At 41.4% G+C, this 14,743-nt stretch overlaps 1 protein-coding gene and 1 pseudogene across 24 annotated transcripts in view; both read left to right on the top strand.

Annotated features, from left to right (window-relative positions):
• Depdc5 (DEP domain containing 5, GATOR1 subcomplex subunit) overlaps nucleotides 1-14,743 on the top strand; it is a 127,961-nt gene that overhangs the window by 33,513 nt on the left and 79,705 nt on the right. For 23 of the 24 annotated variants that reach the window (XR_008217676.1, XM_052736253.1, XM_052736266.1 and 20 more), the window contains 7 exons: nucleotides 1,550-1,684; nucleotides 2,038-2,099; nucleotides 2,223-2,296; nucleotides 6,320-6,389; nucleotides 6,852-6,888; nucleotides 7,743-7,863; nucleotides 12,325-12,545. Coding sequence is in view for 23 of the 24 variants with exons in the window: in XM_052736253.1 (XP_052592213.1) it covers nucleotides 1,550-1,684; nucleotides 2,038-2,099; nucleotides 2,223-2,296; nucleotides 6,320-6,389; nucleotides 6,852-6,888; nucleotides 7,743-7,863; nucleotides 12,325-12,545 (720 nt within the window). In the remaining variant the exon portion in view is untranslated. The remainder of the gene's footprint in view (nucleotides 1-1,549; nucleotides 1,685-2,037; nucleotides 2,100-2,222; nucleotides 2,297-6,319; nucleotides 6,390-6,851; nucleotides 6,889-7,742; nucleotides 7,864-12,324; nucleotides 12,546-14,743) is intronic. The other variant, XM_052736265.1, reaches the window with a different exon arrangement.
• LOC128109242 (uncharacterized) lies at nucleotides 8,035-8,131 on the top strand (annotated as a pseudogene).

Genomic DNA, 14,743 nt, shown 5'->3' with positions numbered 1-14,743 from the left:
ATTCAAATTGGATGGTCGTATTGACTGCTCTTTGGCTCATGGGCCTTCTGTTGGGGAATCAGCTTAGTTTTCTTATTTGCCTCTTGTGGTAAGGAGCTGGCAGGACTCCTGCCTGGCTGCTTGTTTTACTCCAAACTATGTTTTTAATTTCTCACATTGCCCCTCAGCTGATTTTAGGTACATTTTTTTTATTTTAGGTTCTGCTTTTTAAAAGAAAACACATATATTCCTTGAGTGTGGCGCCTGAGGTAGAAAAATCATAAGCATGAGGGATATAGAGAAAGTGAGCTATTAGAGAGACCCTGTCTATCAAAAACAAAAAACAGGGTCAATGAAATGGTTTAGTGGGTAAAGGTGCCTGACACCAAGTTGAGGACCTGATTTGGTCCCTGAGATCTTAGAACAAGACAAACAACCCTGCAAATTGTCCTCTGACCTCTACAGGCAGACAGTGGCGCACACACACACTAAAAATGTAATAAAAAATTAAAAACAAAACCACAAAAAGTACTGTATTCTTAGAATTCAAGTGGAGAAGGGTATGCTAAGTAAAAACAAGGTACCTACCATCAGGCAGGCCTCTTGTAAAAAGAGCCAGTTACTGTGGTGGTGATTTTTTCCCTAAGGCTTGTAGAAATGATGGAAAGATTCAGGCAGCCCTTTTCAGGGAAGGTGGAGACCTTGGTGGCTCTGAGAAACACAGCAGTAGGAATTCCTGGAGCCATATTCCATCCCCAGTGACCCTGTCTCTGCTCTTTGTGGACTTCTACTTTGCAGTGGGAAAACTGTGATAGGTCCAGCTCCAGGTAGCCATTGACTGGCAGCGGAAGTGCTGGTGTTTGCACTTCACCCTATCGCTGTCCCATCAGTCTGTATCCAGGTTCTAGGGAATTCTAGAATACAGAATTACTGCTCTTTTTATCATATTCGAATTTTAAGGATTTTTCATAGCAATGATTAATTCAGGCATAACAATTAGTTAAATTTATAAGTCTTGAAAGGCTCTTGATCTATTTTCATAAATGTTGTCTTAAATTGATATTTGAGGGCTGGTAAGATGACTCAGTGGACAAAGGTGCTTGTCTCTCACCCTTATGACCTCAGTTCAGTCCCTTGGACTACACATGGTGGAAAGAGAGCAAACTCCCACAAGCTGCCCTCTGACTTCTACATGTGCACTGTGGCACTTAAGTGTACACACAATAATAAATATGAAGTACCATACTTGATTCTTGGAGTTTTCAGTATAGACTCTTTGATGGATGATGTAAGTTTTTGACATAAAAATTGAGCACTTAAGGCTGTATGGACAGCTATTGGGTACCAGTGAGGGTGATTTATAAAGAGTGAAGTGAATGTCTTGTTTCAAGACATTGCTAAAGCAGAAGGGAAAGGCAAACGTGTATGACTTGGTAAAATTCGGTCAGAATGAGCCAGTTGGTATAATTGGAATGTGTTCGGAGTGCTCTGAAAGCAGAGATGCTTGCCTGTGGCTGGTTTCTGAAAAGCTGTGACATCATCATAGGGGGGATTTTTGTTTTCTTTAAAGTGTTTGACAAGCACTACATCAACCGCAACTTTGACCGAACTGGGCAGATGTCTGTGGTGATCACGCCTGGGGTGGGTGTCTTTGAAGTGGATCGTCTACTCATGATCTTGACCAAGCAGCGTATGATTGATAACGGTAACAGTCCTTGGTTTCCAATGTCTCCCTTGTCCTAGAACTATGGAGTTTTCATTGTCGTCTTAGGTTATGAAGGGCTTTGCAAGGTGATCAGGGATGTCACTAAAATTGAGTAGTGGAGACCTTGCTTCTGTTTTTATAGATCTTCTGGGTAATCAGTGTCCAACCTAAAGCACATTAGAGGAAACAGAAAATGCATGTGTTTCTTTCCTGTGTAGGTAGCAATGATGAGTTTATAAACTGCAGCACAGCAAGTCAGCTTTGCCTCATCCCACGCTCAGTAATATTGGACCGGACTACTTACCTCTGCTGTTGTCCTCCTGACCTGCCTTTCTCTGTCCTTCCCTTTTTAGGAATTGGTGTGGACTTAGTGTGCATGGGAGAGCAGCCTTTACATGCTGTGCCATTATTCAAGGTAATAGAATTTAGATTTCCTTCTGAAAGACCAGGTGAAGAATAATTCAAAGTAGAAAAATTGGAGCAGTTCATAGCCAGCTTGTTTTCTAGCTTATCTGTGCTCTGGCTTTTTTCCTTGCAGCTGCACAACCGGAGTGTTCCGAGGGATTCTCGGCTGGGCGATGATTATAATATTCCTCACTGGATAAACCACAGGTGAGTGTCATCGAAAGTGGAAGATGAATGTTTTGAATGGTTTCCTTGGTATTGGCTCTTTACATTGGTTGTTTTGTTTGTTTTGAGATGGTCTCTCTGTGTAGCCTGGCCTCAAACTCATGGCAGACCTGCCTCAGCCTCCTGAATGCTAGGATCATATTGTGAGCCACCCCAACCTGCCTTATTTACTTATTTATTTATTTCTTGGCTAGTTGGTTGTAGTGGGAGTTGTGTACCAAGGGCTTGTTTTGTTTTGTTTTGTTTATTGTTGTTGTTGTTGTTGCTTTAATACTTACTTTTATTTCTGTGTATGCAATATGCCATTTGTATATGGGCGCACACAAAGGCCAGACAAAAGTGTTGGATCATCTGGAGCTAGAGTTACAAGTAGTTGAGACCTGCCTGGTGTGGGTGCTGGGAACCAAACTCAAGTCCTCTTAACCATTGAACTCTCTCTCCAGCCTGCACCTAGAGCTTTGTGTATAGTAGGCAATTGCTCTGCATATCTCTGTCCTAGGCCTGAGAATCACGTCTTTAAACCATTATTTTCTTCTTTCTTTTTATTTTTCATTTTATTCCTGAGTAACAAGATAGTTTTTATATTCTTTTTTTTTTTTTTTTTTTTTTTTTTTTGGTTTTTCGAGACAGGGTTTCTCTGTGCAGCTTTGCGCCTTTCCTGGGACTCACTTGGTAGCCCAGGCTGGCCTCGAACTCACAAAGATCCGCCTGGCTCTGCCTCCCGAGTGCAGTTTTTATATTCTTAGTTTGAGTCTCAGAAGTAAAGAAGGTATTAGTGTTCTTCTCTGCCATCACAGGAAAGGCGTGATATGCCAGAGTTCTTGGGATATGGAGACATGGTCTTTAACCCACTGCTCTATACGTGTTTGATCCGATTCTTCAAGAGAGCTTGACAATGCCTAGTGTAGTTGGCTCCTGCAGCCTCCTCTCCTGCCGCTGTTCCCTTTCTTGCTGTGGGTGGCAGACACTCTCAACTTACCTCAGGTTGGGCCTTTTTTTTTTTTTTTTTTTTAAGATAGAGGGCCTCTGCCTGTCTGCTTTTCTTTCAAGGCCCAGCTCCAATCCCTCTCCTCTACTCCTTCTCAAAGGCCAGTAGATAATTTTTCTTTGGTGCTTTCTATTCTTTGTGTTGTTTGTCATGGGCTGGGCTCCGTGAGGGGCAGACTGCTTGGCTTATGGCTGTAGTTCAATAGAACCTTCTATAGCATATTTTTTAAAAATGTATTATTATACTGATTTGTTTATTTTTCTGTGTGCATGTGTATATGTCTGCTCATTCCATGGCACACTTGTGGAGGTCAGAGAACAATTTGTAAGGTTTGGTTTTCTCCTTCCTCCCACCATGTAGTTCCTGGGGATCCAACCCAGATCATCAGGCTTGTTGCCAAGCACCTTTACCTAACACTGAGCAATCTTGCTGGTCCTGGCTTCTACAGTATTCAAGCTGCAAATATACACCAGAGCTCAGCTTGGAAACTTATTACAAATACAGATGTTAGCCTTGTGTATGTGTCTTTTATCTTTGTCACAAGCTGTGTTCCTACTGGTACAGGGATTGTTGCTGGTCACCTATATTCATAAGTGAAGAACTAGAAATCAGCAAGGATTGCTTGTTTAGCCATCTCTGTAAGGATAATGTGGTTCCATTGCAATTATCCTGTTCAATGAATGTCCTTTACTTCTCTCAGAACTCATGGTTTTTATGAAAATTATAAGCCAGGCAGTGGTGGTACACACCTTTAATCCCAGTATAGGAGGCAGAGACAGGCAGATCTCTGTGAGTTCAAGGCCAGCCTGGTCTACAGAGTGAGTTCCAGGACTGTTACACAGAGAAACCCTGTCTCAAAAAAAAAAAAGCAAGAAAAATTGTGCTTTTTTTTTTTTTGAGACAAGGTCTTGCTGTGTAGCCAAGCTAGTCTCAAACTGTTGGTAGTTCTGCCTCAGCAATGTTAATATTAAAGCTCTGAGCCATCACGTCCAGCACAGATATCATACTTCAAAACAAAACAAAACAAAACAAAAAAACTTTATTTATCTGGGTCTTTTGCCTGCGTGTATGTGCTCTACATGCTTGCCTTGTGTCCCCAGAAGTCAGAAAAGAGCATTGGGTCCCCTGAAACTAGAGTTACAGATTGTGAGCCATCATGTGGGAACTGGGAATCAAACCTGGGTTCTTTGGAAAAGTAGCCAATACTGTTAATCCCTGAGCCATTTGCCCAGCCCCTGTTTTTGGCTCGGAGGGGAAAAAGAAAAATAGAAAGCAGAAAGAGGTTGAATCAGTGTAGTAGCATTGGGAAAATGGACAAAGAGATTCAGCAGATCCCTGAACTGTGTTTTCAAAGTCTTGCAGTGAGATCAGAATTTAAATAGAGGACCAAGGATATACACATCTAAGCAGTGCTAGTCAAGGTGTGGTTCTGCCCACCACTGACCCGCCATCATCTGGGCTTTCATCTCATCCTGGAAGCTGGTTTGACAGATTGTCACAACTGTTGGAAATTTCTTTCCAGAGGACCAGTCCCACACTGGTTGGCAGCCTTTCCTTCTCCATCATGAAATTTTTGGAGAATTCTCATTTCTTTAAGGTGTATTGTTTCCAGAGTCTCATAGACTGAGAGATGCAAGTGTCTCTTTAGAATATCTTCATTTCTGCCAGCCCAGTTACAACAGCAACTTACAACCTTCAGCTGCTGAGCCATCTCGCTGACCCCTGCGTTTGTAACTCTTCAGTACACATTTAAATACACTCATCAGTTAAAAATCACCATTAATTTACCATATCTCATGGTTTTGAGTTTAGTTCAGGAAATGTAAAAAGTAACTATAGAATATATAGAAATACATGAATTCCAATTAAAGTTCTGCATTTTTCTCAAATTTTACTTTATAGTAACTTAGAAGATTCCCAAATTACCACTTTATTTTTTCATCCTACATTGGTTTTCTGGTGCCATTATGATGCAAGATGGAACCATATGTGAAGGACTTTTAAATCTGAGAATTTGGAGGGAATGAGACCTGTTTTTCACATTTCATTATGAGCCTTGCTAATAAAAACTTGAAACCCCAATGAAGATTATGATATAAGATTGCTTGTGACCCTGAAAAATAGCAATTTCATGATTCAACTTCATAGAAATCCATTTTTTCTGTCTCACATTACTTTATAACTCATCTCTGTGGTGTGTTTGCATGTGTGTATGTTTGTGTTAGTGCACATGTGTCAATGTGAACACAATAATAGTCTCAGAATACCCAAAATGTGTCACTCTTGCATTAAGAAAAAGAAATTTAAAAGCACTTCCACTTGGTGTAATTTGACCAAGATTGAGCCCAGATTTGAATTCTCTACTTCTTTCCCTGTGTCTTTTGTATTTTTCTCTTGGTCTGTTGTGTGAGCCTGAATCTGTGCCTGCCTGAATGCTGTCTTGTGAATCTCATTGTGTATGTGTTTCTTTGTGTCCCTAACAAAGGCCTTTTCTTTCCCTTTTATTGAACAGCACAGAACACATCACATGGAGAAGGAATGAGGGATTACTTTATAGAAATCTTAACAGAATTTTATAAGGGAAGATTTGTTAACCTAAAACAAAGCCAGGCATAGGCGAGCGAGCTGATCTTACTTGAGATTGCAGTTTGTCTTAAGGTTTAGAGTAAAGAAGCCAGGCGTAGTCGAGCACACCATTAATTCCTGCACTTAGGAGGCAGAGGTAGGCAGATCTGAGTTTGAGGACAGCCAGAGCTACACAGAGAAACTGTGTCGTGAAACACCCCCCCGCCCAAATGTGTTACTATAGAGATGCCTCAGCAGTTAAGAATATTGGTTGCTCTTCCGGAGGACCTGGGTTCAGTTCTCAGCACCTACACAGCAACTCAACAACTGTATATAACTCCAGTTTCAGTGGATCCAACACCCTCTCACAGACATATATATGGGCCCCAAATTCACATAAAAATAAATAAATTATACATCAATGACTTTTTTTTTTTTTTTTTTTTTAACAGTTTCTACACATCCAAAAGCCAGCTCTTTTGTAACAGTTTCACTCCCCGGATAAAACTGGCAGGAAAGAAGGTATGTTCCCCAGTTTGAACAACTCTCAGGGGCTACTACACACAGCGGTGCATTTATTCTGATCTTGAAGTACTGTCACCTTCCTTTGCCTGTGTCTGGCAGGGTCGTAAATAGAATTTAAACATTTTTGTGTTGAGACTTCATGGAGAAGCTGGGGCTGGCGCCTAGTGTAGGCACTTTCCTAAGCATGCACAGGGTCCCCGATTCAGTCCCCAGCGGGAAGGAAGTGGTGTCCATGTCCCACCTGGATAAGCTTGTGAGAATAAGATACAAGGTGGAAATGAAAGACTTAGCAGGACTTGACACTGTGGTAGGCAGGTGTCGAGTGTTAGCACCCAGTTTTCATAAGTTACTAGATAACTAGGACATGGTCTTTGCCCTGGGGAGCAGTACATAACATACTGTGTTGTGTTAAGTTTGGTTCTGTCAGAGGAATGATAAAATATCTATTTAATTTTTCAGCCTGCTTCTGAGAAAACCAAAAATGGCCGTGATACATGTGAGTATTTTTGAGATGCTTTTTCATCACTTTTAGAAACAGCTAATTCATGGCAGGAAAATAATGGGAAGTATCATAAGAAGGTTTATATAAAGGTCAATACACCCACACTCCTGTGTCACCTTTGGAAGGGTCCTTAGCCACTTTGTAGTTGTACCTTGTTGGCTGCAGCGAATGGGTCAGGTGGAAAGTAGTAAAGCACTGAGGATGCTCAGATAGTATTTCAAGCAGGACTGCATGAGACTAAAGTGCTGAGCACTGCCTTTCTAAACGGCTATACTTGTTTGTCTTTTTATTTGTTTTTGGTTGGTTGGTTTTTTCAAAACAGGGTTTCTCTGTATAAGAACTCTGGCTGTCCTAGAATTCATTTTGTAGTCCAGGCTACCTTGAACTCAGAGATTTGCCTGTCTGTATTTCCTGAATGCTGGGATTAAAGGCATGTGCCTCCAAGCCCAGCTACTACTATACTATTTTAATGTCACTTTGACATACATGTCATTCAGTCTTAACCTATCTTTGTCTTGGTAGATGATCACCTGTGCCTTGCAGATTTTGATGACCCTCTATAAGTCATCTGTCTAGGTATCTATTGGATACCTATAGGTATTTCTATAGGCATCTGTTAGAAATGTGGTTTTTTTTTTTTGTTTTTGTTTTTTTTTTTTTTTTGGTTTTTCGAGACAGGGTTTCTCTGTGTAGCTTTGCGCCTTTCCTGGAACTCACTTGGTAGTCCAGGCTGGCCTCGAACTCACAGAGATCCGCCTGGCTCTGCCTCCCGAGTGCTGGGATTAAAGGCGTGCGCCACCACCGCCCGGCAGAAATGTGTTTTAATTTGTATTATTTGTGTTTTACAGCTCTTGGGACTCCAAAGGAATCTGAGAACACCCTTCCCATTCAAGTAGATTATGATGCCTACGATGCTCAAGTGTTCAGGCTGCCTGGTCCATCCCGGGCTCAGCGCCTCGCCACCTGCAGGTTTTCTATCAGATTGCCCTGGGGGTGCATATGAAATTATTTAGGGGCTAGACATGTGGCACAGGTCTATAACTTAGCACTCAGGAGGCAAAGGTAGAGGAAGTTCAAATTCAAAGTCAGCCTCAATTACGTAGTGAGATTATATATCAGGAAGAAAAGATTGGTTAAGAAACCCTGAGAGGTGCTTGCTTCGTCAGCACGTATACAGAGATTAGCATAGCCTCTGTGCAAGGATAACACACAGATTCATGAAGTATTCCATATTGTTTTTAATTCCAACATTTGTTTGTATTAAAACAGACTATTATTATAAAGCAAAAAGAAAACCTGAGGGACCTTTATGAGAGCAACCTTAAAAATGTTTAAATTGGGGTTGGAGGGATGACTTCAGTGGTTAAGAGCTATTGTTATTCTTTCAGAGGACCCAGGTTCAGTTTCTAGCATTTGTACCATCTAGAACTCCAGGTTTTAGGAGCTCGAAAGCTTTCTTTGGACCTCCATGGGCACAAGGCAAACGTGCACCTACATACATGCAGGTAGACTATTTACATACATAAAAAAATCTTATAAAAAATTAAATTAAAATTAGCCTCATGAATGCTATGTTGTAGAGATCATTGGGGATTCCATTTGCAGGCTCTTGGGTCTACCTATTTTGTTTCTAGTGAAGTATTGTCTCACGACACTAGAAGATTCTCAGATGTATTTTAGCCAAGAAATACACTTCACAAAGCACAGGCTATTATTCCAAGGACAGAGTTTTTCTTTTTTCTTTTTTCTTGTTTGTTTGTTTTTCGAGACAGGGTTTCTCCATGTAGTTTTGGTGCCTATCCTGGATCTCTGTAGACCAGGCTGGCCTCAAACTCACAGAGATCTGCCTGGCTATGCCTCCCGAGTGCTGGGATTAAAGGCATGCACCACCATTGCCCGGCTGAGTTTTTCTTTCTTTAACTCCCACTCTGTAAATTTTCTCTGTATTGTTTTGACCAAATAATAGTTTCTAATTGTGATAGATTTAACAACCTGTTCATTTTTGGGTCTTGTGTGGTTTTCTTGAAATGTACTTGGAGCTGGAGCGATGGCTGTGCAATTAAGAGTACTTTCGGGTACCCAGGTTCAGTTTCCAGCACCCATGCCAGGAGACTCACAACCACTCTCTGCAAAGGCACTTGGCACAGAAACACACCCACACCCACACACAGAAACACCCACGTACTCATAGTTAAAAATAAAATAGCCAATGTGGTGGCACATGCCTTTAACCTCAGCACTTGGGAGGCAGATCTCTTGAGCTTGAGGCCAGCCTGGTCTACATAGTGAGTTCCAGGACAGCCAAGGCTACATATTAGAGTGAGCCTGTTTAAAAAAAATAAATAAAATAAATAAATATATATATATATATTTTTATATATTTTTTTTGGTTTTTCGAGACAGGGTTTCTCTGTGTAGCTTTGCGCCTTTCCTGGAACTCACTTGGTAGCCCAGGCTGGCCTCGAACTCACAGAGATCCGCCTGGCTCTGCCTCCCAAGTGCTGGGATTAAAGGCGTGCGCCACCACCGCCCGGCTAAATAAATATTTTTTAAAAATGAGCTACTCTAAGTTATATGTTCTTAAAACATTTATTTTTTATTTTTATATGTATGAATGTGCTTGCATGCAGGCCTGTGTACCAGGTGTGCGCCAGGTACTCAGGAACCCAGACAACATCAGACCCCCTTGGATGGCATTATAGACAATTAATTATGAGCCACCATATGGGTGCTGGGAATTGAACCCAGGTCCTCTAGAAAAACAGCTGGTGGTCTTAACCACTGAACCATTTTTCCAACCTCTATGTTTTATTTTATTAATAGTCTTGGATTGTTTTCCCCATATTAGGAATGGAACTTAGGGCTTCAAGCATGCTAAGCAAATATATTAGATCCCTTTTGTTTTGAGATGGAGTCTCAATGAGTTAGTTGCCCAGGCTTACTCTGAACTTACTATAGCTCAGTTTAGCCTTGAACTTGTAATTTTTGAGCCTCAGCCTTTGGAGTAGGTGGGATTATAAGCCTGTACCAACAAGCTTGACTTATTTTGTATTTCTGAGACAGGCTCTTGCTCCATAGCTCACACTGACACCTGGAACTACTTAGGGGACTCAGTCATAGCTATGCAGGGGCTTTTCTTACAGCTTTTTGTTTCTGTTTCTTTTTTCAGATTTAATTTCTTATTTATGTATATTGTGTCAATATGTATATTTGTTTGCCACAGTGTGAGCAGGTACCCACAGTGGCCAGAAGACTGGATTGGATCTCCAGGATCTGGAGTTACATTAGGTGGTTTTAAGCAGCCTGATGGATGCTAAGAAGCAAATCCAGGTCCTCTGGAAGAATAGCAAGTGCTCTTAACTCCTGAGCCATCTCTGACTTTTCTTTGGAGTTTTTGTTTTTGTTTTTTTTTTTTGGTTTTTCGAGACAGGGTTTCTCTGTGTAGCTTTGCGCCTTTCCTGGGACTCACTTGGTAGCCCAGCCTGGCCTCGAACTCACAGAGATCCGCCTGGCTCTGCCTCCCAAGTGCTGGGATTAAAGGCGTGCGCCACCACTGCCCGGCTTCTTTGGAGTTTTTATTTTATTTTTGAGATTGAATTTTGCTGTATTACTCAGGCTGATCTCAAATTACTGGACTCAGGTGGTCCACCTTCCTTAGACGCCTAAATTGTGGGTCTGCAAATGCTCCCCACTATGCCTAGCTATACAGACTATGCATTTTAATAGGTCCTCCTGCCCTTGTACATGACTAAGTGTTCTCTGATGCTCAAATAGCTACTATTGAAGTAATGGATATGTGATCAGGCCTTGAGATCTATTTTCAGGCTACCTTGAAGCTCTTGACTTAACGTGAAAGTCTTTTAGGAGGTTGGAAACAGCCCTGATGCTAGAAGGGCACCCTGTTGTTGGGCTAATTCTTCTATTCCGAGGTTGTCTCTTCACTGCGCTTTCTCCTTTTGATCTTTCTTCCTAGTGCTCCTTGAGATTTTCCCCTTAGAGAGTTTCATGTTTTGTTTTACCTTTATTTTTGTGTGTGGATGTTCGAGTATGTGTCTGTACACTATCTGCATGAAGTGCTTTTGAATACCAGAAGAGAGTGTTGGATCCTCTGTGACTGAAATTACAGTTTTGAGCCATCATGAAGATGCTGAAAATTGAACTCGGATTCCTTGAAGAGCAGCCCTAACCATTGAAACATCTTTCTAGTCCAAAGTTTCATGTTTTTAGTTTTGTTTTTGTTGTTGTTTATTTATTTTGTTTACAGTGTTCTGTCTGCATGCCTACCTGCATGCCAAAAGAGGGCATCAGATCTCATTATAGATGGTTGTGAGCCACTGTGTGGTTGCTGGGAATTGAACTCAGGACCTCTGGAAAAATAGCCAGTGCTCTTAACCTCTGAGTCATCTCTCCAGCTCAAGTTTCATGTTTTAATGAGTGTATTATTACAAAAAATTCTCTTAAGGAAACAGTAGAACTTGATTAGAGAGCAAATGTACTAGTTATTTTCTCACTTTTAAATATGTTTTAAATATTGGCTGGAATGTTTCAAAGCAAAAGTTAGGTATCCTTTTCTTTTCATCTGTACATGTTTCAGAATACATTTAAAGAATCAATTTATTTTAATTTTTATGTATGGGTGTTTTGCCTTCATCTGTGTCTGCACATGCAGTACCTGATGAGGTCAGAAGAGGTCATTGGATGTTCTGGAACTTTAGTTACAGACTGTTGTGAGCCAGCTAATATGGCTGATAGGAACAGAACTTTGGTCCTCTGCAAGAGAAGCCAGTGTTCTTAACCATTGGTCCATCTCTTCAGCCCAACTTGAGTATACATTTTTTTGTTTTTTTTTGGTTTTTCAAGACAGGGTTTCTCTGTGTAGCTTTGCGCCTTTTCTGGAACTCACTTTGGAGACCAGGCTGGCCTCGAACTCACAGAGATCCGCCTGGCTCTGCCTCCCGAGTGCTGGGATTAAAGGCGTGCACCACCACTGCCCGGCTGAGTATACATTTTTAACAAATAACTTTTTGGAGAGTCTTGAGAGATGGTTCATCAGTTGAGAGCACATACTGTTCTCCCAGATGACCTGAGTTCAGTTCCCAGCCACAACATTGGCCCTCTCACAATTTCCTATAACTCCAGCTCTAGGGGGATCTGATTGGGGCACCTACAGTCACATGCACATACCCTGTTGAACTCATGGTGATCCTTCTGTCTCAGCCTTTCAGTAGCCAGGATTACGTATAAACCACCATGCCTTTTTTTTCCCTCTTGAGATAAAATCTTACTTTGTTGTTCAGACTAGCATTATTTCCCACATTGAAAGTTTTAATATTGGTTTCCTGAATATATATAGCTAATGGTCATCGTGGATATTTTAACTCAAAGTTGAAATGTTCTTTTCATGGTAGTAATTTGTCTCTTGCATGTCAGGTCTGTGAGAGAACAGGAGAATCATAATCGCAAAAGTGCCAGCTCCTGTGATGTCTCGTCCAGCCCTTCCCTACCAAGCCGTGCACTGCCCACTGAGGAAGTGAGGAGCCAAGCTTCTGATGATAGCTCCTTGGGCAAGAGTACCAACATCCTGATGATCCCCCACCCCCACCTGCACCAGTATGAAGTCAGCAGCTCGCTGGGCTACACCAGCACCCGAGGTCAGAGTGCTGAAGCGCAGACAGAGCTGGGAAGGGCTGGGGACAGTTCCTTTGCAGTGTGGGGCAGGGGAGTGACAGGGATTGATTGGAGTGGGGTAGAAGTCTCATGTTTTAGTTATTTCCATTCAGTGAGTGGGTACATCCATATTAGGTGTTGCATGTGTATTAGACTATTTTTGTCTCTAACCTTTTGTACATCATCTACAGGGTCTTTTTAGGCCTAAGGTTAAAAAGGTTTGTTCTTTTCTCATCTTAATTTGTGCCTTATTTAAAATAATGTGTCCTCTGTAGTTGGCTTTGCATAGTTATGCCTTTTTCTTTGCAGTAATGGAGGTTAAACTCAAGGCAAGTGCCATACTACTGAGTTATATCACAGCTCTTTTTGCATTTTTTAAATTTTGAGACAGGGTCTCACTAAGTTGCCCAGGCTGGACTTGAACTCTCCCTATAGCCTAGATAGTCCTTGATCCTGCCATCCTCCTGCCTCAGCCTTCAGAGTTAGTTGCAGTTATAGACCTTGTTACCAGGTCCAGTTCATATTAAATCCATGGATTTGTGTATCCATACATTAAATGAACAGTGGATTAAAAGAAATACATATTTTTAAAAAATATTTGTACTGGGAGCTGGAGAGTTGGCTCATCAGTTAAGAGCATTTGCTGCTCTTGGAAAGGACCTAGATTTGATACCCAGCACCCACATAATGGCTCACAACCTCATCTATAACCCCAGTTCCAGGGGGATTCAGTGCCCTCTTCTGATCTCTGAAAGCACTCATCATGTATGTGGTACCTAGACATACATGCAGCAAAACACCTATATAAACACACAAAAAGTTTATACTGAACATAATCATACTTTTTATTCTTATTATTTCTTAAATAATACAGTATAGCAAATACATGGTATTTATATTGTATTAGTTGTTATAAGTATTCAAGAATTATTTGAAGTATATGTGTAGGTTATATGCAAATACTCTCCTTCTCTATAAGGGATTTAATATCCACAGTGGGACGGATGGAAAGACTCTTAGAATCAGTCTCTCACAAACACCCAAACATGAGCTATATTCTCTCTCCCTCTCTGATTTTATTATGCTTAATTTTTATTCTATTTTTTTTAGCCTTTTAAATGAATTGGTTTAACTAGGAGTGATAGTGCACACCTTTAGTCCCATCACTGGGGTTGTGGATTTCTGTGAGTTCAAGGCCAGCATGGTCTATTTAGTGAGTTCCAGGTCACTTGAAGCTACACAGTGATACACTGTGAGAACCTATTTAATTATAAAAAAAAAAGAAAGAAAAAAAGAAGGTTGGCTTATTTCAGGGTCATAGGGACTTCAGAGTACAACAGAGAAGAAACAGCAGGCTCTGGCTGGACTCTAGACTGGGTTCACTTTAAATTCACAGTTCAGCCAGGCAGTGGTGGTGGTAGTGGTGGTGGTGGTAGTGGCGGTGTACTCCACCCGCCACTCAGGAGGCAGAGGCAAGGCAGAGGCAGGTGGATCTCTAAGTTCAAGGCCAACCTGATCTACAGACCGAGTTCCAGGACAGCCAGGGCCACACAGAAAAACCAAAACAAAAAAGACATAGGATGGTTCTGTAACCAGGCCTGGTGACACAGGTCCATAATCCCAGCTACTGGGTAGGCTAAGGCAATAGGGTCACAAGTTCAGTACCTGCCTGGCTATGTGGTGGTTCAAGGCCAGCCTGAGTAATGATATAGTACTCTCTCAAAATTAAAAATAAAAACCAAAAAGTTTGTGTTTGGGAATACCGTTCAGTAGTAGAGCATTTGCCCAGCATGCAGAGATCTGAGTTCTATCCCCAGTACAGCAACAGAATACAAAGAGCCTCCCTCGAGCCACCCTTTAAAGCCATCTCCTCCTCTAATCATTGTCCTCCATAATTTCATTACTTAAGAATATGTAGATGGGGGCAGGAGCGATGACTCAATGATTAAGAGCACGGGCTGCTCTTCCAGAGGACCTGAGTTCAATTCAACCACATGGTGGTACACAGCCATCTGTAATGAGATCTTGCAGGCATACATGCAGGCAAAACACTGTATACATAATAGATAAATCTTTAAAAAAAAAAAAAAAAAAGAATGTGTAGATGGGAAGCATACCCAACCTGATTTGTGTTTATAGCCTTAGGAATGTGGATGTACACAATTGTCCCTCTTGGCCTAGA

This window comes from Peromyscus californicus, unplaced genomic scaffold (assembly GCF_007827085.1).
Source record: "Peromyscus californicus insignis strain IS unplaced genomic scaffold, ASM782708v3 Scaffold_13__1_contigs__length_99412109, whole genome shotgun sequence".
Classification (NCBI taxonomy): Eukaryota; Metazoa; Chordata; class Mammalia; order Rodentia; family Cricetidae; genus Peromyscus; species Peromyscus californicus.
This window is presented reverse-complemented; position numbering and strand designations above follow the sequence as displayed.